The sequence below is a fragment of the Microtus oregoni genome, unplaced genomic scaffold (assembly GCF_018167655.1).
Source record: "Microtus oregoni isolate MIOR12 unplaced genomic scaffold, Mior012 000050F_005, whole genome shotgun sequence".
In the NCBI taxonomy this organism is placed as follows: domain Eukaryota; kingdom Metazoa; phylum Chordata; class Mammalia; order Rodentia; family Cricetidae; genus Microtus; species Microtus oregoni.
The window spans coordinates 889,167-913,150 of NW_024543229.1; the positions used below are offsets into that span (position 1 = coordinate 889,167).

Genomic DNA, 23,984 nt, shown 5'->3' on the forward strand with positions numbered 1-23,984 from the left:
AAGACACTTTTGTTTTATTAAAATTATGTCTTGGAGAAAGATTGAGACCTCTTTCAGGTCCAGTGATGGGTTAGCTTTCAGATTGTGAATGATTCTTTAAGACAGGAAAGTGCCTTTCGTGGTTCTGATTATTTTAAAATCAAGGAGATAAAATACTAAGACGTTTGTGCAATCTGAAACGCAAACGTATGTCTTTGTGAGTGTTTCAATATTGAGATGGACCTTGTCTTAAAGAAGTGCCCCTATAACCCACAGTAAACCACACTGATGCCCAGTGACTTCCCATTCCTTACCTCGTCGGCAGATCTTCCCTTCTGCAAACCAGCATTTTGCATCTGCGCTAGGGGGCCTGCCACCAGGGAAGTGAATGGGTGTCCCTCTGAACCGAAGCTGTTCAGTTTCCATGTCCACAGTGTAAGTGCTGCGGAGTTCCCATTCTTCCCCGTTGCTGTCCAGGATTACATATTCAGAAATTCCATTCCCATTTGAATCTGTCCTTATCAATTGGCTGAAGCCATAGAACTGCATGTTTCTGGAATGCTGGACCAGGCCGGCAGCACTAGTCTGTCCATTTTCTTTCATAGCCTTATTCATGGCTTGTGCGATAAAGTAAATTGAATTATAGATGGTTCCAAACAACGGTGAAACCTATTTTTAAAAATTACAATTATCTTGAGCCCTAGTCACCCTAGAGCAATTTCAGGGTATATTCCAAGCTTGTCTTCATTATTATGTGCCACGCGTCTGAATGCAGCAGAGCTATGAAGACCCAGAGGGGGAAAATAGTTCTGAGGACTTGCTTGGTTTCTCCCCTGAATTTTTCTGTTATTTCCCGAAGGCCTCCACATCTTTAAACATATCAAATATGACAATTTTATGAGCGAACCAAGTCATACACAGTATATGTTTATGCTCCTTAGCTAAAAAAGTGATTTAGAGTAAAAAAAAAAAAACATAAAACACAAGCATGAACTAGACAAGGGGAGTTCAAAGGAAATTTACCAGACTAGTTATTGGTGCACTGCACATGGGAAAAAAATCACTTCTTTGCACTACTAGGGTAATAAGTGTGTACTGCAAGACTGTAAATAACGGAACTCCATAATCTATGGCTATGACCTCCTGTCTTCGTCCAAAATAGCTAGTCTCCTAAACACATACCTCTCAGAGAAGTGGCTACTAAGATTCCATTTTAAATGCATATCTACACACTAGACAACATGCATTCAAATCAACAAATTGTATATCCTATTGGCTTGCAAAGTTGCAATACTCTGATAAGAAAACACTGTAAGTCAGTAAGTAGTTTGATACAGAAAATTGCTTGACTATGCCTGCTACACTGTTCATTAACCTTGTAACTTATTTTTAGAATAAATCTTGCATCTTTTATCATAAAACATGAAGAGAAAGATCAAACAACTCTTCTACTCTGCAGCCCCCACAACCATGGCCTCATGGTTTCCTATAGCATTTCAAATACAGCATGGAAGTCAAGAAGGTTACGATCATGTCATTTTACCAAGTTTTGAGGAAAGTTGATGCTCACTGTCTCTGTATCCTAAGGTCTACAAAACTAACCTCTTGTGGCAGGCTTCATGTGAGAGAAAAAAAAATACTTAAAATTAACCGAGTTATGTTTGTGTTGGAAACACAAGCAAATATGCAGAGCAGTGTAGTAACAGAATAGTGCCAAGCTTTGTTTACATAGAATATGATGGTACAACTATGACTACATATTAGCATCACCCAAGGAATGTCAACACTGAGCTCATAGCAACAAACTGAGATGCTAAATTTGAGACCCATGGATCAGGATTATAAAAAGCTTCCTAGGGATTCTAATATATCTAAAATTAGGGAAAAAGGCCTGTTCTTAAGAAAAGAATGTTTGGGTGTATCCCACATTACCTCACTCAATGTCTCCTTAAAATGATAATACAGAATTATGACTATCATAACCTTTTATGTCATCTGACTAGGTATCTTTATACTTAGAGAAGGGAGATTCAGAGACACCAAGTAATCTAATAAGTTCACTCAATCAAGCCTAAAATCAGGGCTAGAATACAGGGTTCCTATATTTGTGTTAGTATTTTTGATTGGGAGAAAAATCTGGCTGTAGTCTCTTCTGCTTCTAAATTCTTCTAAAAATTCTCGACTTTTGGACTTGTTAAGGGACTGAAGTTAGCAAGCAGTTATTTTTATTTGGCCTACATATAGGTCCTTGTTTATCTTTCTGTTCTGTTCATATTAGAGTACCCAAACTCAGGTCTTTATCTTCCTTCCTATCTATATTCTCTCATTTGGTGACCACTTCTGCTTTTATGAATCGAAATGACATAACTATATCATGACTCTGAGTTAAGGTTACAACTCAGACCTCTCTCCTATATGACAGACTCAAATAGTCAGCTGCTTACTTCAATAACTTTACTTGCATGTTCAGTCTCAACATATCCCAGATCTTCACCTCCAAACCCCTTGTACCATCTCTAATAAGTATCCCTCATTTTTTCTGGATAGCTACTGTATTCTTTCAATGTTTTCGACTACTAAGTCTCAATCTCCTGAATTCTGTTTCGATGAACTCTCTACCCAACCCCAACGCACACCCTTCAGAAACAGATTAGAAATAGATCAAAACAAGATATCCACCTTCAGTGGACAACCATACACAGAGATCCCTTAGGAAGTTTTCAGTAATCATATGTCCTGACTTTCTTGGACAGTGGTTGCCTTTAGTATTCCTGCAACAGCCCAACTCTTTCTGAGACATTGGTGGGTTATGACACAAAGTGAAGGAAAGAAGGCAAAGTGCAAAATCAATACTAGTAAAATAAAAAACTAGTTTTTAAACACCCGCAGGGCAGCAAGTCTCTGAAAGCAGCAAAGAATGCTAGTATTCTGTTTTGAAAGGCACCGAGCTTTCTGGGAAAGAGACTGTATCTATCTATCTACTACCAAAATAAAATATTGAAACTCTTTTTAAAAATCTGCCTCTGAGTTGACGCACTGCACTGTTTCCTGCTGGCCAGTCAATCCTGCCATCTGTGTTCTTAGGCAGCCTCCTGTGAGAACTAACTGACAGCAACACCCTAAGATTAATGAAACTTGGAGCTTATTTGGGATTCTCTTGCCTATGCCATACTGTAAACACACACACACACACACATACATAGGGGGATGGGGATCTGATGTGAGTGCCCTCATAGCCACAAAGGTATAATGAACAAGGGGCTTGAAGTTAAGAGAAAAGCCTGGCAACAGCATTCAATTACAAAGAAGGAGCTGTCATCATGGCCGACTGTCCATGACATGCCTTCAGGCCTATTTCACCTGTTCCACTCCTTAGCAATGGAAACTTTCCCTTTGTGTAAGTTCAAAGTCCAAAACATTCTGTGTTAGTATCAGTTACAAAAGTTCTCTAGTTGTATTTGAGGCAAATGATAAAAATAAGACGAGAACGATGAAACAAGGCCCTGGCCTGGCTTCTCACTAAAACCATAAAGAAGTAGTTTGAAAGACACTGACTCCCATAGACTCAAATGTTTAAATATTTGGTCCTGTGTTTGTGGAAATGTTTGAAGAATTGGGAGGCGTGGACTTGTTGGAGTAGGCATGGCCTTGTTCAAGAAGGTGGATCAGTGGGGTTGGGTTTTGAGATTTCAAAAGCCAATACCAGGCTCAGTCTCTCTCTCTCTCTCTCTCTCTCTCTCTCTCTCTCTCTCTCTCTCTCTCTCTCTCTCTCTCTCTCCCCTCTCCCCTCTCTCCCTCTCTCCCTTTTCTTCTTGTGGATCAGATGTAAGATATCAGCTACTGCTCCAGGACCACGCCCACCTGCCTGCTGCCATGTTCCCATCAATGACAGTCACGAACTCATCCTCTGAAACTGTAAGCACCATTAAACACTTTCTTCTGTGAGTTGCCTTGGTCATGATGTTTTGACACAGCAATAGAAAACTATAACAAGAAGCAAGACAGAATTGACGAGAACACCAGCCAGATAGATGACTTTGTTGATATCCCAGTCCAGAATGGTAAGACCATTAATGATCTGTGCTACTGTTTTTGCCTACCGTGTAGATCGAAACCTGAATAAGTGAATTAAATAAATGGCAATTAAGACATACCATTGGTTTTTGTTTCATGACTTTAGATAACTCTATTCTAAGCCTTTTAGAACTTTTAAAGATGAGAAGAAGGTCACAGTAAGGAGCAGTGATACTTGAATTTGTTCAGCGGTTTATGCAATTCTCAAGCTGATTATCATCACTTCAGATTTGTTGTGCGCTATGAGAAGCCCTCCAACCGCCTTCGAAGGAACTTTGTCCTCAGAAGTGTACATTAAAATCTACTTCCTCAAAAAGTCATTACCTAAATGACAAAAATAGCAACATCACTTTCAAACAAGAAGCTGAATACATGTAGAGATTTTAAAACTTTAAGTTAATTTAATTTCTGTTGTTAACAACAATACTTATGCCAGGCATTAGTGACTTACACCTATAAGCCCAGCATTAGGGAAGCAGAGATAGGCAGATCTCTGAGTTCCAGGCCAGCCTGGTCTACTGAGTGAGTTCCAGGGCTACACAGAGAAACCCTGTCTAAAAAAACAAGAAACAAAATTATACGTACAATAATTCATAATCACAAACCATGGACTTAGCCAAAAACTAGATGAAGAACAAATTTTTGATATGATGCTCATGGATACAATATTCTTATTTTACAGAGAGTGAGACAGATAGACAACTGTGGTCACTGTCAAGTTTGAGAAATCTTTCTTTACACCCTGTCTGCTGGGCTTCTTCTAGAAAGCTCCAAGCCCAAACTATCTCCCCTTCAGCTTAACGGCCACCTGCCAAGCACTCATATTTAAGATAATAGAAGACATTAGGTATATGGAACATCCTAAGAAACCATACAAGGCCACATTTGGGGAAAATATCCAAAATATGCATTCCAGCAATATATGACTGTAGTCAACAGAATTTCATTTGAAACAAACAACAGAGTACAATAAAAAGGAAAGAATTAAGGCATCAAAACCTAACTTCAGAAGCCTATTTTGTGCCCAAGTATCCAGGTGCATAGTGATAATCATTGCTCATTCATCCTGAGACCAAATTAGGAAGTTTGCCAGTAGTCTCCCACCCCTAAATCTCTCTTTTCTGATTTACTGCTGTTTTCACAGATCCTTGGAACGTCTTACTACCTCCTACATCAAAGGAAAACAATCCAATAAACATGTTCAGATCAAAATATCTGTCACTTAGTTCTGTTACTTCCTGTAGTAAGGAATGAGCACCAGCCCAGCTAAGCACAATAAAAGCACAGCAAGCCTGATGTGCGCTTCCATAGTCAGGTTCTGATAGCAGTCTTGGGTGGAATCCCACTTGCCTTGACCTTTAGGAAACTGCTTGAGTTTTAATTTCCTTCCACATAAAATATAGATGCTATTGTGTACTTTCTGAGTTGGTTTGATGATAATGAGATCATTTATGTAAACTACTTAGTACTGAGCAAATACTGAATTGCTGTGGGACAATGGTCTGTACCCTGTCACTTGTATTTTAAATAAATGCTGATTGCCAGTAGCCAGGCAGGAAGTATAGGCAGGGAAACCAGGCAGGAAGTAGAGGCAGGGCAACAAGAATTATGGGAAGAGGGAAATTTCAGTCTATAGTTGTCACACCAGACAGAGAGGAAGCCAGACAAAGAGCAAGCAAGATGTGACTGCCTCTCCGAAAAAAGGTACCAAGCCACGTGGCTAACACAGATAAGAATAATGGGCTAATATAAGTTATAAGAGTTAATAAGAAGCCTGAGCTAATGGGTCAATCAGGTTATGATTAACATAGACCTTTGTGTGTTTATTTGGGACCAAATGGTTGTGGATGGCATGGCTAACATAGAGGGACTGGGTAGGACAGAAAGCTCAGTCAACACTGAATACACAATGCCTGCTATTGTTTGTATTTATGAGGAGGAGCTCCTGTCCCTGGCAACATCATCCTGTAAATGTGGCGTTTATGCCCCTTGTTCCAGTCTTGAATCTGTGACCAGTTGTAGTCTCAATGTCCCCAAATTTTAAAACCATTTTTTTATTGGGACAAGGATCTGTTCATATTTTGTTTTCTATTATAGTCCTTGAAGAGTTCCTGAGTCATAGTAATAATAATAACTACTTTATTAAGAATAATGGCTAACATTTATTGAAGGCTTATTAAGTATCAGGCAAATTCATTACTGTCCTCACTCATCTGATTCTCAGAATTCTGTGTGCACTTTACTGTGTGCACTTTAAAATGAAGAGAAGACACAGACTTTAAGTATATTCAAGATAGTCTTATTGAAGCTTTTAACCAATGTTCTAAGTCTGAGCTTACTAAATACTTATTGAATTAATTACAGATCTGTAGAAGACAACACAAAGGAATATCATATGCACCCTTTTATAATTCTTTTGTTTTTCATGTTTTGTCTATAACTTCCTGGTACAGGAAGAAGAAGGAACAGAAACATCAGTGTTTCATAACTAGCAATATCAAAGTTGCCTGCAAATCTGAGCCAGAGATCATGAAGAAAGAATGTGGCTGTAGGAATGGCAACTGATTTTGCAGAGTGAAGGCCAATCAAACTTAAGTATCTTCAGTGGAAAGTATTGATAAGCAGCAAGCAACTATGCTTACTCAGAACACTAGAAAGAATCAGTAGAGGATCTCAGCACTATGCTAGTGGGGGTAAGGCTAAGCCTTAGGGAAAAGTCTTCTGGATTTGAAGGAAGAATGCTTAGATATCTCCCTGTCCTGATACCCACGGAGAAGAGAAAGACCTCTGGGAAAAACAAAAAACAGAATGCATTATGCTGATTCACAGCAGCTCCAGAACCAAAACAAAGGAAACAAAGAAACTTGGAATTGAGATGGGGCACAAGACCAGTGATGAAGTTAAAGTATTCTTGAGACTGATAGTGAGACTCTCAGGTTTATTCACCCAAATTTATGCCCAGATTCTGCAGTCAAGATTATGAAGTCTCTTCTGTGAAGACAGCACTGTCCCAAGGGTCAAAACGTAACAGATATCAACCAAAAACAAACAAGCAAAATAAAATTGAACAACAGGTGGCTAGCCAACCGCTCTCTGCAGAAGCTCACTAGGCAACACACCTACCTTCAAATTCTTAACCATAAGCAGATGTTTAGATTGTCAGCTAACCAAGCAAAGCTTCTAACAGGAAATACAATGATTAAAACAAAGAAACATGAAAAATGAGGAACTAAAGGGCAAAAACAGAAGTGAGTTTCAAAGAAACTATGATATTTTAAAAAAATAAGAGCACCATGCTCATAAATTCAACCAAATGTGGATCTCAAAAAAAAACCCCAACAAACATTTGCATACACATAAATATGCATGCATATATTTGCATGTATATATACTTGAAAAGAATGCACATATATTTGAAGCTTTTTCTGTTATTCCCCTATAACACTTGTATTAGAAATCCCAAATCATCTAAAGTTGATTCAGAGCATGTGGGAGGATGATCATAGGCTATCTACAAATGCTGTAAAATTTTAAGTATGAGAATGCATGCACTTTGATATCTGGAGAGAATCTGAAACCAATGTTCTATAAATACTGAAGGACAAATGTGGTTTGTCCTTGATGAAACAAAACACCAATAAAATAGAAATTAATCTGCTGTAACTAGGATTTTTTTTAAAGAATTGGTAGAAGACTAAGAACACAAAGTTGAGAAATTCATAAGATAAATTAAATCAAATATATGAGATATATAAGAGAATAACAAAATAAATCATCAGTCCAGCATATAGAGAAAGCAGATAAAACATACAGGTCCTTGAACCTTTTCAGCACTGTTCAGAAGAGGCAGACTATGAAAGCAACCCAGATGCATTATCTCCGCAAATGAACAGACAAGGGGAAGGAAGCATTTGGGCCACTCACCTGGTAAAGAGAAAATTTTGTCATTTGTCTCAGTATAAACTGAAACACCTTACTTTAAGTAAAACAAGCCAGAAATACAAATACCGTATGTCCTCACTCAATTAAGGAAAATAAGTATATCAACTTGTAGGCGTATAAAACAGTACAGGGGTCTCTAGAGAAAGGAAAGAACAAAAGTGGGGGGAACAAAAATTAAAAAGTCTTATTTGTTGTTTTGTAGTTTTATTTGTTTGTTTCAGACAGGGTCTCATGTATATCAGACTGATCCCAAACTTTCTATGTAACCAAGAATAACTTTAAGCTTGTGATCCTCCTTCCTCTACCTCCTTGAGTGATGGAATTATTGAAATGCAGGACTGGAGGTTAAAACCAGAGCTTTCTGATCACAAGATAAAAATTCTACCAACTGAGCTACATCCCCAGGTCCTCATCACTTATTTAAATAAAACAATGTCAATACTTTTAATATAAAAGAAAATCTAGAGAATCTTACCTAATTGTCTTCTGAGAGATAATTAAGACAAAATTACTGAGAATAATATCAAATAAATGATATAAAGAAATATCCCAGGAAGAATGGGCTTCTAGATAACTAGATCTACCAAAGGAAAACTGTAAGATGTGTTAAAGACTCATATTATCATATTTCATAGCATCAGAAATAAAAGTTAAATAAAACTGGAAATTTAGCCGGCAGTAGAGTGGTAGTTTAGCAAGTATGAGACCCTAAATTCAGCCCCCAGTCCCTCGCTGCTCCCATAAAGGAAAGTCAACTTTAAAGGACTGAGGAAAATGATTTTTCACCAAGATTGATACAGTAAAGATAGACTAAAGACTTTCCCAACACACAAAACTTCAAGTATTTACCACATATGCCCTTTTCAGAGGCTAGTAGGAGATGTGCTGGACAAATATAAATAAGAGAACAAATCAAGAAAAACGGGAGTCGTGAGAGTTATGAAACGTGGTGAATCCAGTACAGAAGAGAGGAAATAGGAATGTGTAAGGTGAAAATGGCAATTTCAGACAAATAGCTGTGTGGCACTCTTAAAAAGCGTAAGCTTAGATGGGACCGGGAAAGCAAAGAGCCTCAAGAAAAACAAAGTTGATAAGGGATTTTACGGGTTTTACCATGTATAAAATTATTTTGAGAGGATTTTGCAGTCTTATCAGAAAGCATGGAATGACTTAGAAATGCAAATGAAAGTAAGTTTATTTTGTGTATAAGGTAAATTTTGCTGGTATTGTTGTAAGATACGTCCCACATAAACTTTTGATTTCTGCAATATCATCATTGAATGATACTGAGATGGATACTATATGTAAAATACTGCTGGGTATAGTAGCCACTAATAGTAGTAAGAGGATCATGAGTCCACGACCATCTGCCTTAGTTAAGTAATAAATTCATGGTATGCCTGGGATTCATGAGATCCTGTGAGAGAGAGATAGATACAGAGACAGAAACATACTTGTACTTAACTAAAAACTGTTAAATGTGATATTATCGTCTGTGTATATATAATATATTTGTATATATGACATTATCATATATATACATGATATTTATAATAATACAGGTGTATACAAAAATAAAGACCCTAAACCACATAATAGTGAATATTTCTGATGAAGGGGAAAGATGGAAACTTAAGGACAGCTTTTTTGTTTCTGTAAACATCTCAGCCCTTCTTGACTTTGAAATCTCTGTGTATTCATCTCTTTGATAGTTTATTTGCTTTGTTTTAGTCTTTGTATTTTAGCTTTTAAATAAGGTACTTATCATATTACTAATATAAATAAGGCATCATTCATACAATCTATAATTTAATAATGAAAATATTTAAAAAGCCTTTCTTCTACTTTTTTTGAAAAGCATGCATGTTATCTACAGTCATCCTGTTAAACAACTTCTTACTCCTACTGGTCTGTAACTAAGTCTTCACCAATGAACTTAGAGCTAGCGTCCAGACCCAAGTTTGCCTAATCCTCATTATAGTCTCTTCCTGCTATACCAGCTGCCTTCGAAAATACCTTTTAGAGGAGGAAGTTTTTTAAAATGGGGGTTTTGCTCATGAGAGACATAGGCTAACTATCCCGCCTCCTATCATTCTTTACAGTCTTTAGTTCTACGGGTTTAGCCTATGCACCTGAAAAGTGAAAGCAGAAATGCATCTAAGGAGGCTCTTTAGAAAAATAAGCTCTGTACGCTTTGTTGTCGCTCTCTATTTCATTGTGGAAAGCAGAGTACAGGCTGCCTAGCAACCAAGCTAAGGGCATCTTTTTTTTTTTTTTGGTGTTAATTATCTTATGTTTTGCACAAGTCCAAAGGAATTGAATCAAATACCTAGAGTGTAAGGTCTGAATTTTTATACAAAAATATGTGTTCATATATATATATATATATATACACATATATATATGCACACCACACACAGACACACACACACGCACACACACTTCTTTTTTCAATGAGATGACTAAAGGAGACTATATATGATCCTGTCTCATTGGTTCCGAAGGCACAAAATTTACAACCTGATCATTTGTGTATAATTACAACACAAAATGACTGATCTGAGCAAAATTTAAGGGAGTCCCGTCACTCCTGACTACATTGAACAGTTGTTTTCAGGTGTGCGTATTTCCTAAAAGACAGTTTTCTAATAGACATATCAGCAGTGATACAGAACAAACGCAGTACTATCGGTATTTTGTGAGTCAGATTTCTTAAAAGAAAAACAATCTGAGAAATCTTTGCTATCAAGGCAGGAAATCATATGTAATCCTAAATTTTATCTGAATCGCTTGTTCATAGAGAAAAATCAATAGTACAAAGAAATAAAAACTGGATCAACAGCATATCATTTGAGGGATGTGAGAATTAGACACAATCTCCCTTCTTCTTTGCTAACTGAATTTCAGTTTTATTCCTACTCTGCTGGCAACTATAGACTATATCACAGCAGCCTCATTCATCTCTCCAGATTATGGAACCAGGCATTGGTAAGAGCCACAGTTGTAACAAAGAAGTATCGGGGAAAGTCTACATGGATAGCTTCAGAGGAATATTTTCTCGATATTGAACAGAGATACAAGAAAGGAACGTTTTTGTTTTGCATTTCTGAATATCTATACCTGTGTACAATGTCTGGAATTGTGGCAGTCATTTGAGGACCTTAAGGAGAACCAGTTCATGAGTACAAGCTAGCATGGCATGACTTGCAAAGTGGTAACAGTGAAAAACTGGATGGCATTATTGATTTGCTGGGTTGATCACCACTAGAGTTCTCTGTTTCACACTTTGCAAAGTAACAATTATTTAGGATAACACATGTTAAGTTCTCTGTTATTTATAGTGAGATTCAATAGCACTAATATAATATCCTTAAAAAATTCTTGAACTTTGAAATTTATCCACAGGCCATTCTAACCACTTTTGAAAATGCTTACTGTCTGTGTCTAACTTCCAACCTATAGAAACTACCATATGAGCTGAGAGTTGGTCCACATAACTGGAATTCTAACATTTAGGAAGTAGAAGCAAGAGAATTGCAAGTTCCAGGCTAGCATATGCTATAATGAGAACTTGGCCAGAAAGAAAAGGAGAAGGAGAGAGAGAGAGAGAGAGAGAGAGAGAGAGAGAGAGAGAGAGAGAGAGAGAGAGAGAGAGAGAAGGATCAGGAAAGAAGAATCATGGAGGGAGAAGGTAGGAAAAAAGGAAGGAAGGGAAAGAAAGGGAGGGAGGAGGGAGGAAGAGATAGGGAAGAAGGGAAGAAAGAAGGAGAGGAGTAGAGGTAGGAAGGAAGGAAGAAAAAAAGCAGAGAGAGAAGGAGGGAAGAAGGGGGAGAGGAAGCTTTTATGTGTATTTCTCTAACATAAACAGCTCCTTTGAACCCGGCAGTGGTGGTGCACGCCTTTAATCCCAGCACTCGGGAGGCAGAGGCAGGCGGATCTCTGGGAGTTCGAGGCCAGCCTGGTCTACAAGAGCTAGTTCTGAAACAGGCACCAAAGCTACAGAGAAACCCTGTCTCGAAAAATCCAAAAAAAAAAAAAAAAAAAACAGCTCCTTTGCTTTCCTGTCTTCCTCTTTATTCTACTTTTTCCCCCCTTCTAATTCTTTTTACTTTTCTAGGCCTTAAGTGACTTTAACTTACATACATGCATATATATATATAGTTCCTTGTATGTATGTTCTCCCTGGGGAAGACAACCTCTCTTGCTCCCAAGCTTTCCTCGGTGCTTATAGTTAATACCCACTGTCTTGTCTTCCTGGTGAATTGGTTCCAAACTTGGTTCACACAAAAGAAGACTTCTATTTTATTAGCTCCCCTTGAACAACCTCAGCATATGTAAAAATATGTTTCTGTTTCCTCATTTCTAGTTACCAGAGAGAAGAGAAAGTTGGCAGAATTGGAGAAAATGTTGACAGCTATTCATCTGACATGGACTTCTCAGAATACGTAGTAAGGGGGGGTGGGGGAAGCCATCCTTTTCCCCACATTTTTTGTTCTCAGCCTGGGACAACTTGTGAGTCTGCACTTACTTGGTGTGAATCCAGCTTCTTCGGAATTTCTCCCCTGGTCGCTGCTTCTGTATAGGCATCATAGAAAGTTTTTCCATGGGACTCCACCGTAACAGTCAACACAGCATCATAGGCTTCCCGGAGCTTTTGATTGTTCCTCAGGATCTGGTAGGGGGTGTACTTGTAAGGTAAACTGTAGAGCAGCGCATCATAGGGGACAAATACGTAAGTGCCATCCGTCATTTGCAGATCATGAGCCGATTCCAGAAAGTGTGTCTGAGTCTCTCCCCCAATCAAGGCGGAATGCATGCACATGATGATTACTGAAACCAGGGGGAAAGAAGTTATGGTAGCAAAACATACAGGTCGAAACCAAACAAGGGAAATACATAAATGGGTTCTAACCAATCATTTAGAAATGATTTCTTTCCTATGCCCACCGGGTAAACAAGATCCTGAGGTCCTAAGTTAAGGCTGAGTTATGAATGGGAACTCTAAGTTGTGTATAGAGGCAAAAAGGACATTTCTACAGGCTGCAGAGCCTAATCCTAGGTTGCAACAATAGCTTAAATTGGGGACAGAAAACTAAGAGGCCCTGAGGTTGAAAGGTCTATTGAGTTTATATCCTGATAGCACTAGGTTTTAGCTGCGTACTTCTGGGTAAATGCCTTATCCTCACAGTGCCTTCAGAAGTCAATATTTCATGAAGAGGGAGTGATAATTTAAGGAGGAAACCCATAAGATGGGTCTAGTATCTACTCTTGAATCTAAGAAGGGTAGATTGGGAGAGAGGCCCACAGCCACCATTGCTTATTACTCATTACAAAGATGCAACCCAGCGTATTTTGACTAATGTCCCCCGCTCTTACCAAAAGCCATTATAAACAACTAACACACACTCATCGATAAATGCTACTAATATTGTGGATGATATGTTCAATTTTTTTCAATCTAAATTCCCTATAATTGGAATTACTTTGCACTCAATTTAATTCTTCCTAGACTTATGAAGCTACGTTGTTTGGCAAGGCTATGCTAGAATAGACTGGATTAGAGGGGGCCACGGTTGAAGAATGGCGGCTCGATCATGAGACTGAAAGTCTTATATCCAATTTTGTCCTTGGCATGCTAAATGAGCTCAGTTTAAGCCCACTTGTGCTTCAGTGCCCACATCTTTAAAATGCAGATGCCAATGCATTTCACAGGTACATTGAGTAGTTTAATTAGATAATGCCTGGCAAGTATTCTGAGTTCCTTGAAGAAAAGCAAAAGTCCTATCACCACTGGTAAATATTAATTATATATGCTTCTGTGGAACCTTTAATCTCAGGAACTAAGTGTGCTTAACTACATTCAATGAGTGGTCTCTGGCATAACCGTATTGCTTCATGTGTTTTCCAAAGCTTTCTTTTACACTCTCTAAATACTCCTGGAAAGTTTGGCTTTGTAACTAGAGCTGCCACCCCTCAATTATAAGCCACTCAGGAACTTTTAAGGTGGATTTATTTGGTTTTTGAGACAGGGTTTCTCTGATTATCCTGGAACTCTCTCTGTAGACCAGGCTGGCCTCAAACTCAGAAATCTGCCTGCCTCTGCCTCCTGAGTGCTGTGTGTAAAGGCGTGCGCCACCACTGCTGACTTAAGATGGATATTAAAGATACACACACAAAACCCACATACAACTCGGCCAAACTTCAGTTTTTAAATGACAATTAGATCCTGGAAAATAAATACTTTAAGAGTGTCTACATGTATTCTAATGCTCAGACCATCCTTTGAGTGCCCCAAGGTCGTCTTTGGAGCGATCTCATGAGCCACACAAAGAATTCAGTTTCAGTTGTGGATAATCACATACTGTGGAATGGGACAATGTGGTACCAGAGAGGTTTGACAAGGCGAGAGTTGGGCTTAGGAAGAGAGATTAAAACTGGCATCACCCTCTCTGTTTGATTACAGCGTCACACATGAATTCATTTGATCCAATGAATTTGACCAAGTGGAAGGTCTGTTGCAGGGGCAGGGGGAGACAGGGTGAATTAAACTATGGGCTTTAGTTAGTGGCTAGTTCATCGGTATTCGTGGCAAGTTAAGCCAGTGTTGGCATTTCTCTTGCAAAGGCAGTGATAAACTGACTTGATCAAGGTTACCAAACACAGTTCCATTTAACTCCCTGAAGGGATATTGAAATTACTGCATGGAAAACATTAAATAGGATGAAGTACTTTGTGTTTGTTAAGATTCAAATATCTCAGTGCCTGCAGTGGGAGCCATTATGATGTGCCACCCAGACACACACTTCAGAACCGACACACTCACTCCTCTAGCTGCTGGGAATGTTAGCATGGAATAGCTAATGCTTCACCAGCAATTAACCTCAGCAGAAGAGAGCCACCTCTCACAAGGTCACATGCCTTTAGCCGTGAACTGGAGCTTGCGGGGGTTGACTCACACTGAGCCTATGGTTACATTTTCCCTACCACGGTAAGCCAGTAAACTACATGTTATTAGCTTGAAATTGGTCATAGTGAAGGCAATTTACTCTACAGAAATCAGCAAACTACAAATCAGGGCTCTCTCATTCCTGGGACGATGCTTGCTAAAACAATTATTAGCACATTGTAACCTTTCTTTGAGTCAGCCTACACCTTAATGAACAATCTGCACAGATGTGAAAAGCCCCAGACTCTTTATCTCAATTCTAGTTGTCCCAGCTCCAGAGTACCCCTCGGGGACTGGATGAGGCCTTTGTTGTTAATTCTTTCCACCTAATTCTCTAGCTTTCTCTTTCTCATGGGTGTTATACTTGAAAACAATAACCAATAAACTTCATGCACTGAGTCATAGCTAACGCCAACTTCAAGCCACCGCTATACCCTAAACTGGCTTCCATCATGCCACCCATGGTATTTATTGCCTTAATTTGTACATGACAGCTTCTATGAAACTGTGGTCTTCTTAGGGTCAGAGACCATGTCCTAGTATCATTGCACCTGGATACACACACATGCATGCATGCACGCACATGTACTCATGTACACACACACACACACAGACACACAATTGTTTAGATGGATGTTTCCATGCTAGCAAATTACTGGGAATAAAAAGTCTGCATTCATGGGGTTTTTTTTATCTTTTATAGAAAAATGCATTTATTTTTTTAAATTTATTTATTTATTAAGGATTTCTGCCTCCTCCCCGCCACCGCCTCCCATTTCCCTCCCCTCCCCCGATCAAGTCCCCCTCCCTCATCAGCTCGAAGAGCAATCAGGGTTCCCTGACCTGTGGGAAGTCCAAGGACCACCCACCTCTGTCCAGGTCTAGTAAGGTGAGCATCCAAACTGCCTAGGCTCCCCAAAAGCCAGTACGTGCAGTAGGATCAAAAACCCACTGCCATTGTTCTTGAGTTCTCAGTATTCCTCATTGTCCGCTATGTTCAGCTAGTCCGGATTTATCCCATGCTTTTTCAGACCCAGGCCAGCTGGCTGGGTTTCATGAGGTGTGTGAGACATGGACAGATTTGCATTAATAAGAAAGCAGAACAATTGGCAGTTACACTCTTGGGTAAGTAGACACTAGCAGGCTTATATATAATGCCAAGTGCCAGTATCTTGCCCCTCAATCTGAACCTCTATTTTTTCTCATTGCCGCATATAAATGACATTTTTTTTTCTTTTTTTTTTCTTTTTTTTTAATTTATTTATTTATTAAGGATTTCTGCCTCGTCCCCACAACCGCTTCCCATTTCCCTCCCCCTCCCCCGATCAAGTCCCCCCCCCTCATCTGCTCGAAGAGCAATCAGGGTTCCCTGACCTGTGGGAAGCCCAAGGACTGCCCACCTCTATCCAGGTCTCGTAAGGTGAGCATTCAAACTGCCTAGGCTCCCACAAAGAGAGACAGAGACCCACACGGGAGCACCGGACAGAAATCTCAAGGTCCAAATCAGGAGCAGAAGGAGACGGAGCACGAGCAAGGAACTCAGGACCACGAGGGGTGCACCCACACACTAAGACAATGGGGATGTTCTATTGGGATCTCACCAAGGCCAGCTGGCCTAGGTCTGAAAAAGCATGGGATAAATCCGGACTAGCTGAACATAGCGGACAATGAGGAATACTGAGAATTCAAGAACAATTGCAGTGGGTTTTTGATAAATGACATTTTTTAAAGGATCCAAATTTCCAAAGCTAGAAAGACCATTTAAGAGTATCTAGCCCCATCTTTCTCGCTCATTTTGAGATGAAAAAATGAAAACTTTGAGAGGGAATGATCTCAGGCCTCTATTTGTACAGGGCAAGAACTTGCCATTGAGCACATTCAAGTGGAAAGCATAAACACTGAATTCAAACAGCAGCATCTTAATTTAATAGGTTGAGTGCTTCATGCACAAGGCTTTAATGGATGCATCTGTTCTATGAGATGGTTTTCACTAAATAGCTTTTATTATCTCAAAATTACATTCATTAAAATGGGATTTGACCTCTAAGTTGTTGTCGGGAAAGGATTAGTATACAGAAAACTGAAATCCTAGGCAAGGTTTAGGTCAACAGGTGGTCACCAAGTAATATTAATTTTAAAGTTCCCATCTTGATTGTGGATAGCCAAGCCTTTTTATAGACAAAACAAGAACCAGAAAACACCCCCCCACACACACACACACAAGAGATCATATCTTAGAAGAATGATATGGGCTCTTTCTCTGGTATCTGAGTACTCCTCTTGAGCTACCTAGCAACCATGTCTTTAGACTGTAGCTCTCTCACCTTCGGTGTTTGTAGAAAAGAATACCATGAAAGCCTAGAGAAAGCCGGTCCCTGGGTTCCTCAACCCTTCTTTCTCTTCCTATATGGAAAGTCTCTACCCACTACTTTCTTAAGAGAGATAATCTGTATTCTTCAAAGGGCAAAACTTGCAGACACTGTTCTGCGTGCCTATGATCCCCAGAACCAGGAAGACGTGGGCAGGATGATCTTGATGAAGTGTTAAAGTGCATGACCAGCCTAGACTATAATGAGTTCAAGGTTAGCCTAAGATATACCAGAAGGCCTTTTCATAATAATAATAATAATAATAATAATAATAATCCAGCAGATCTCTATCTCTCACAGATACACTGACTACAGAATCCTCTGTGGAGAAAACTAGAGTCTGGTTTCACATCTTGGGAGATGGGAATGCTTCCAAAAACTAGTGCTAAAGAAGCTTCTGGGGCCATGCTCGTGTTTGTGAATGCTCAACTAACAGAAACCCGCAGTCTACCCTTCACCTGCATTTTAGATGTTTGTGTGCCCTTTTCTTTCCCTGGCATTCCTTTTAGTCTATTTCGGTTGGATGATTTGCTAATATTGAAGGCAGGGCAGACCACAGGAGGGCAGACACATAAAGGACATTAACATTGAGGGGGAAGGTCTAGATGTTAAGAAGTTTCTGGCTGGAGAGACACCTTAATGGCTGAAAGCACTGACAGCTCTTCCAAAGGATGCAGGTTCAATTCCCAGCACCCACATGGTGGCTTACAACCATCCGTAACTCCTGTTCCTGAAGATCGGATACCATCTGCTGGCTTCTACAGGCACCAGGCATGTACATTGTGTACAGTCAGACATGCAGACAAAACACCCAGACACATAAAATAAGTTTAGAGGTTTCCTCTAGTGCTGGGTCTTCAATGCTGCCAGTGGATCTGCTCATAAAAACCAGTGGTCTTCTCATCATTTATATTTATGTACACTTACATTTATCTATAGGAAATTGTATACCAAAAATTCCTAACAGGACTAACAGCATTTACCACAGTACTGTCAATATCACTGCTATTAGTGTTGGAAACAAGGCTTACCCCTGACACACCTGGGGGCACGTAAAATCATTCATCTGCGGGTCTTAGAATCAAGACAATAACAGGAAAGGAAGGGCTGAATCATACATGATCCAGAGAGCACAGACTCTCCAGTGCTTGTGTTTTAGGAGCATATCCCAAGCAGAAAGGAAGCAGTAAAGCCTTTTCATAGATCAGTTATCAAGGTATAGTCCGTGAGTCAGCAGGGTGAGCATCACTTGCGAACTTACTAGAAATACATATTCTGGATCACACCCCAGCTTTTCTGAATCAGAAACTTCAGAGAATGAATTTAGCAAAGCGTTTTTAGAAGCTCTTCGGGAAATTCTGCTGCACACTTGGATTTGAGAGCCACTATGTCAGATAAACCTGAAGACATATATCTCAGCTCTCCCATTCACCAGGCAAGTGTTTAACCTTGCTGTCTCAGAGGTCTTACCCATAAAAATGGAAAATAGTGATGAGTCTTATTTTATATGGGCATTGAAAGAATTGAATGAGACAGTCCATGTAAAGTCCTTTCAAAATGCCTAGGATATAATAAATTCTCAATAAATATTAGGAATTATCAGCTATTCTTTTATGTGCAAGGATATAATCGATGGAAAGAAGCTGGTCAGACCCTGGCTATAAAAATAGAAGAAACTATATCTAATTTGAGAGAACAAGAGAAGGCTATTTGGGCTGCCACAATAAAGCAATTCTAATATGGAAAGATTTAAAGGAAACCCCAAATGGTGGACAAGCAGGTAAACTCAAATGGAAAGGGTTTCAAACTAAGAAGACAGGAGGGGTTGAAACAGTCATTTGAAAAGTCCATTGAGGAGCTAGAGGTAAGGTCTCCTGCTGGCCTTTGTAGGAATGAGAAAAGGAACCCCTTTTGGGTGGATACAATCCCTCAGGTGCTTTGCATGGCCACTGAATGCTCTCCTTTGTGTCAAGGGACAAAAACTTCCAGCAGGGCTCATGGTTGGAGAAGCAGACAGTGGATGGAATTTGGACCCCCATATCCACTCTGCTAGGTTCCCAGGCAGAGGGCAAAACTTACATAATCCCACACATTATTCCTAATGGCAAATCAAGGTCTTTGTCTTTGATTAATACCTCCACTTGACTTTGTTAGAAATAAAGATAACTGGCAAGCATTTCAAGATTGAAACGAAATGACTTGATAACCTTGAAAAGGCTGAATCCCCCTACTCTGAGGCTTTATTGCCCCTATCAGTTGGTGTTCACAAAGCCTACACCTATCTACTTGCTCTTATGAGCCTCACAGATATTGTAAACTTCGAAGAAGAAAAACAATAAAACCTAACTCCTGGAAAATAGTGACAAATGAGATGGTCAGTGTGTCCATACCTTGGAAACTGCAGAGCCCTGCTTACGTGTAAGGTAGAATGACAGGTTTCATTTGTTGTCTCTGTGACCAAACATCTAATAAAGCCTCTGTTGTTTCCCTTTCCAAAAGTCTGGAGCTATATTATTGTTGCTTTACTGTTTAATTGACCATTGCCTTTGTACTGTGTAAACATGATTCAGACTCATTTCTGAGAAAGATACTTCCTCTTAACACCAATGAAGCACCAGTAATATGATCTAATTGGAAACACTAATTTCTAAGGAACAGAAGCAGCACATGGACAAGAGTCTGCTCTTCTCTTCCCTCCATTCCTATTACCATCATTAGTCCCACCACCCCACATTCACTGTCACACAGGAGTGTCATGACTGTTACTATGAATCAACCTTCCAACTCTTGCCAGATCTGGTCAAAAGAAGAGGTCCCTTCCCACTGCATTCTGTGTTACAAACGGTTCTTCTATGAAAAACTAAGTACTATTGAGTCACTTTAGGATCCTGTGGAGAACTTCCATCTTGGGTTACAATGTTTGGAGCTCTTGGTTTCACAACCTAACCAGAACTATTTTCGTTAACACTCACTCCTCTTCTGAACTACTGCCATACCTCACCTACTGGCTGGCATAGAATAAAATCCGAATACTTAATTGCACCAGCTGTGGGAACTACACACTCCTTTGCTCATTCTACACAGAGATACGTGTAATCAAACCTGGTCTACAGCCCAATTTATAACTCAGTTTCTGTGACTCAGGTGAGTGAGGTCCTGGGACACCTCATCTGAGTTTGCTTATATTTGTCAGAAACACAAAAAAATAATCCCAGAGCATAGAGATTTACCGCCTCTTCTACCTGCCACTGCTATCCTTGTTAAATAGGCTCCTTAAACAGTCTCTGTTTGGCTTCCCCTCATTCTCAAAATTTCTATCCCTTTAGTGGGCTGATTCACGTAGTCATCAAACAGATGTTGGACTAAACAAAGATCAAGGCAAAGAAGACTGGTCAATGCAAATGAGGAACATTTATTTGTATTCTAATTAACTTAAAAACAGTGACTCTGAACTCCTGTTGAGCCAAAAAAAAAAAAAAAAAAGTACCCGGGAAACAATTTAAAGGACCTTTGCTAGGGGCCCACCACAGGCCAATTCAATCCAAGACTCTGAACATAGCTTCAGTCATTTTGAAAAGATGCCCAAGTAATACTAGTGGTCAGCTAATGCAAGAACCCTTGAAAAGAAAAAAAGATAGGCTTCCAATGGCAGGACAGTACAAAGCATGTTTACTACCTCAAAAATTGGTGATGGTGAACATTCAATACTAAGTCCTCTCAGTCTGATGACAAAAAAGCCCAGGGGTCTAGATTTATTTAACATTTCATGATCGGAATCAAAATATCAGTATAGTATTTAGAGTGAGTAGAATATGACATATTCAGGGAATATAAACTCACAAGAGACATAGGGCTTCATGAAGCTCTGCAACATATAATGTTTGGACACTATATATGTTGTTTTATTTCTAGCATGGCTACTCTCTGAAAATGATGTTCTATCTTTAAAAATATGTTTGTGCTCAGCAAGTATTACATTCTTTTATGAAGCAACCAGAGCCATGTTGACTGCCTACTGATGTGGGAGCCTATGGTAGGGAAGAACAGAACTAGGCAGAGAAAGCTAGATTGTATGCTGGGAGAAAGAAGAGCAGAGTCAGAGAGATGCCAGGAAGCTGCCACCAGAGACATACGCTGGGAACTTTACCCGGTAAGTCACAGCCACGTGGCGATATACAGATTAATAGAAATGGGTTAAATTAATATGAGTTAGCCAATAAGAAGCTAGACCTAATGAGCCATGCAGAAATTTAATTAATACAGTTTCTGTGTGATTATTTTTGGTCTAAGCTAGCCTGGTGGCAGGAAACCAACAAGCAACCTTTCTCCAACAGCCTATCCCTGAAGATTTTTATAGACTGGAGCTTACAGACCCCAGGAATAAATACTGTAGATCCTGGGACTAAAACCTCAGGCCTTCTTCCAGCAATGATCATAATTAAGGCCCAATAGTTGAGAGACTTGAATTTTAAAATGGATTCTGGTTAAAAGCCAGGCCTAAAACAGACTATTCTCTAGCAAGTCCATTGTTATGTTAAGAAAAGGAATGGGGTCAGCACTAACTCTAGAAGCAATCAGTTAAGAAGTGGTTTCTGAGCTCCAGGTCCTGAAGTGATGAAGTGGCTGCAGTTTGACAATAAGCGCTGTTCCCATATATCACTGCCACTTCCAGAGTATGTAAAGACGAGATTTATTTTCAAAAACCAAATAAAAAGGATAGAAAAGAAAATGTCAAAACGAAGGGTCAAAAACGTAAGAAAAAAAACAAAGATCTGATTCTAGAGAACGAGGAGTGTTTCCTCCCCAGATCAACTCAAATCCTGGGTGTCATTGCAGCTTCGGTGAGTCAAATCCTCTGTTGCACATTTTGCCCCTTTCCTCGGCAAGAATCCTCTCTGAGCACAGAGCTTCCCTTGCAATGAGAGACATATTAATAGAAAGCATGCTGTTCCATGTTTCGTTCATCACCTAAGTGCCTTCCATCACAACGAGCTGCATGCTGCAGGGAGAAGAAGGCCACTTTAGGAGGAAGGGGAGAGATGGACTTTAGCACTCTAGAGAAGATGGGTTCTGAGTGAGATGTGATGACGCACAGACTGGGCAACTATGAAGAAACGACTCAGACAAGGGGCCAAAAAAAAAAAAAAAAAAGACAGGCATTTTAAAAATGAAATCCCAAGAGCACATTGCCGTGGTTAGTCTGAAACTGCTATGGTTCTCGGGACAAGTTGTCTGGCTACCGTACTCTTGATGTCTTTCTTCTACACCAGGGACAGAGCTCAGGTGCTGGTACACAAGAGCGTTAAAATCCCTAGAAAGTACGATTGACTCCACTGAAGCCACATTCTTGGGGTCTGAGTATCCATGAAAGAGGGCATGCACATAAAGAACTAGGGAGCAATGTGCCAGCCTAGGGTATGAAGGCAGAAAATCTTTTAGAGACCGTCATGCTTAAACCACATTTAAACCTCGGGCGGGGTGCAAGCACTCACTGCGAATTCTGTCTGCCTGGCGAATCTGCTGCAGAGCTTTCTGAACGCTTTGACTGTCTTGTCCTGTGCTCAGGATGACCCCTACAGGTAGACCGTGGCTCTGAAGAGCAGTTGAGACTCGACTGGCTGTGTGCACCCAAATGTCTTCATCTGAGGAAACGACCCCAGCTTGAGCCCACTGGAAATACTTCATGACAGTTACAAGCACCCGGATAGGAGAAGGGAGTGTCCGAGAGAAGGTCGGGTAGCTCTGTTTGTTATCTAATTCATGATTCACACAAGCCCAAGAGAAAATCCCTTTGTCCCAGCTGTTTCCCAGGAGTGAGGCTGCTTCACAGTAGCCAGGGTTGGCAGGGCCAACAAATCCTGAGGCCATCTGCTGGTGGGAAATGAAACTGGAGAGGGCGTTGGAAGTCCTGCAGTCTTCATTAAGAATCACATATTCGAAGGAGTAACTCCTGTCAAATTCCACATCCCGGCTGATTCGTTCGATTGCTAAACCAGCAGCAACCTCAGGCAGGGCCTTTGAGAAGAATGGATCACACGTCCAGGGGCCTATGACCCCTATCTTGTAGGGGAGTGCTCGCGTCCACCGCAGGAGAGACACTAGGGCCAGGAGGCACACATATTGCCAGAACTTGGAGGATGTAAGGCCATGGTGTCCCGACAGTCTACTGGAAATGGCAAACCAGGACAGAAGGCGAGAAAAAGGCCAGGGTCCGAAGAACATAGCCTTGCTGTCTTTCAGCAAGCTAATGATGAGATACTGGAGGGTTACTCTGCCCTCTGGAGATGGACAGTGGTATTTCCGAGTGCCTGTCAACCAGAGTAAAATTTTGTTACATGAGTCTGAAGCCTCTGGGGAAAATCACTTATGAAACAATGAAGTCTCCCAAGAGTCCAACCTCTTTTGATGAACTCTACCTTCAAGAAGCAATTGAAGTGTTCCCCCACTTCGTGCTACCTTAGTTAACCCTCCCAGGTTGAGTTCAGTGCGCTCATATCCATAACTGTGAGAGAAGGGATTCCTTTCGCACAAAGCTGGCTGCGATACACATACAGGACTGACTGATGCCTCTGTGCTTACAGAATGTCACAGAGAATAAGCAGTGACAAGGGCAGCTGTGTGGAGAAGAGATCCCACTGGACTAGGAGTTCCTGAAGCCAAGTTCCCAGCAAAGA

The 23,984-nt window shown here is 40.2% G+C and overlaps 1 protein-coding gene across 1 annotated transcript in view; it reads right to left on the reverse strand.

The window, feature by feature from the left end:
- Window positions 1–23,532, reverse strand: part of LOC121436883 (retinal guanylyl cyclase 2) — an 82,292-nt gene extending 58,760 nt beyond the window's left edge. The window contains exons 1-3 of the mRNA XM_041636786.1: window positions 22,803–23,532; window positions 12,524–12,825; window positions 294–648 (exon numbers count right to left, since the gene is read on the reverse strand). Of these exons, the coding sequence (XP_041492720.1) occupies window positions 294–648; window positions 12,524–12,825; window positions 22,803–23,532 (1,387 nt within the window). The remainder of the gene's footprint in view (window positions 1–293; window positions 649–12,523; window positions 12,826–22,802) is intronic.
- Between the last annotated feature and the right edge of the window lie 452 nt (window positions 23,533–23,984).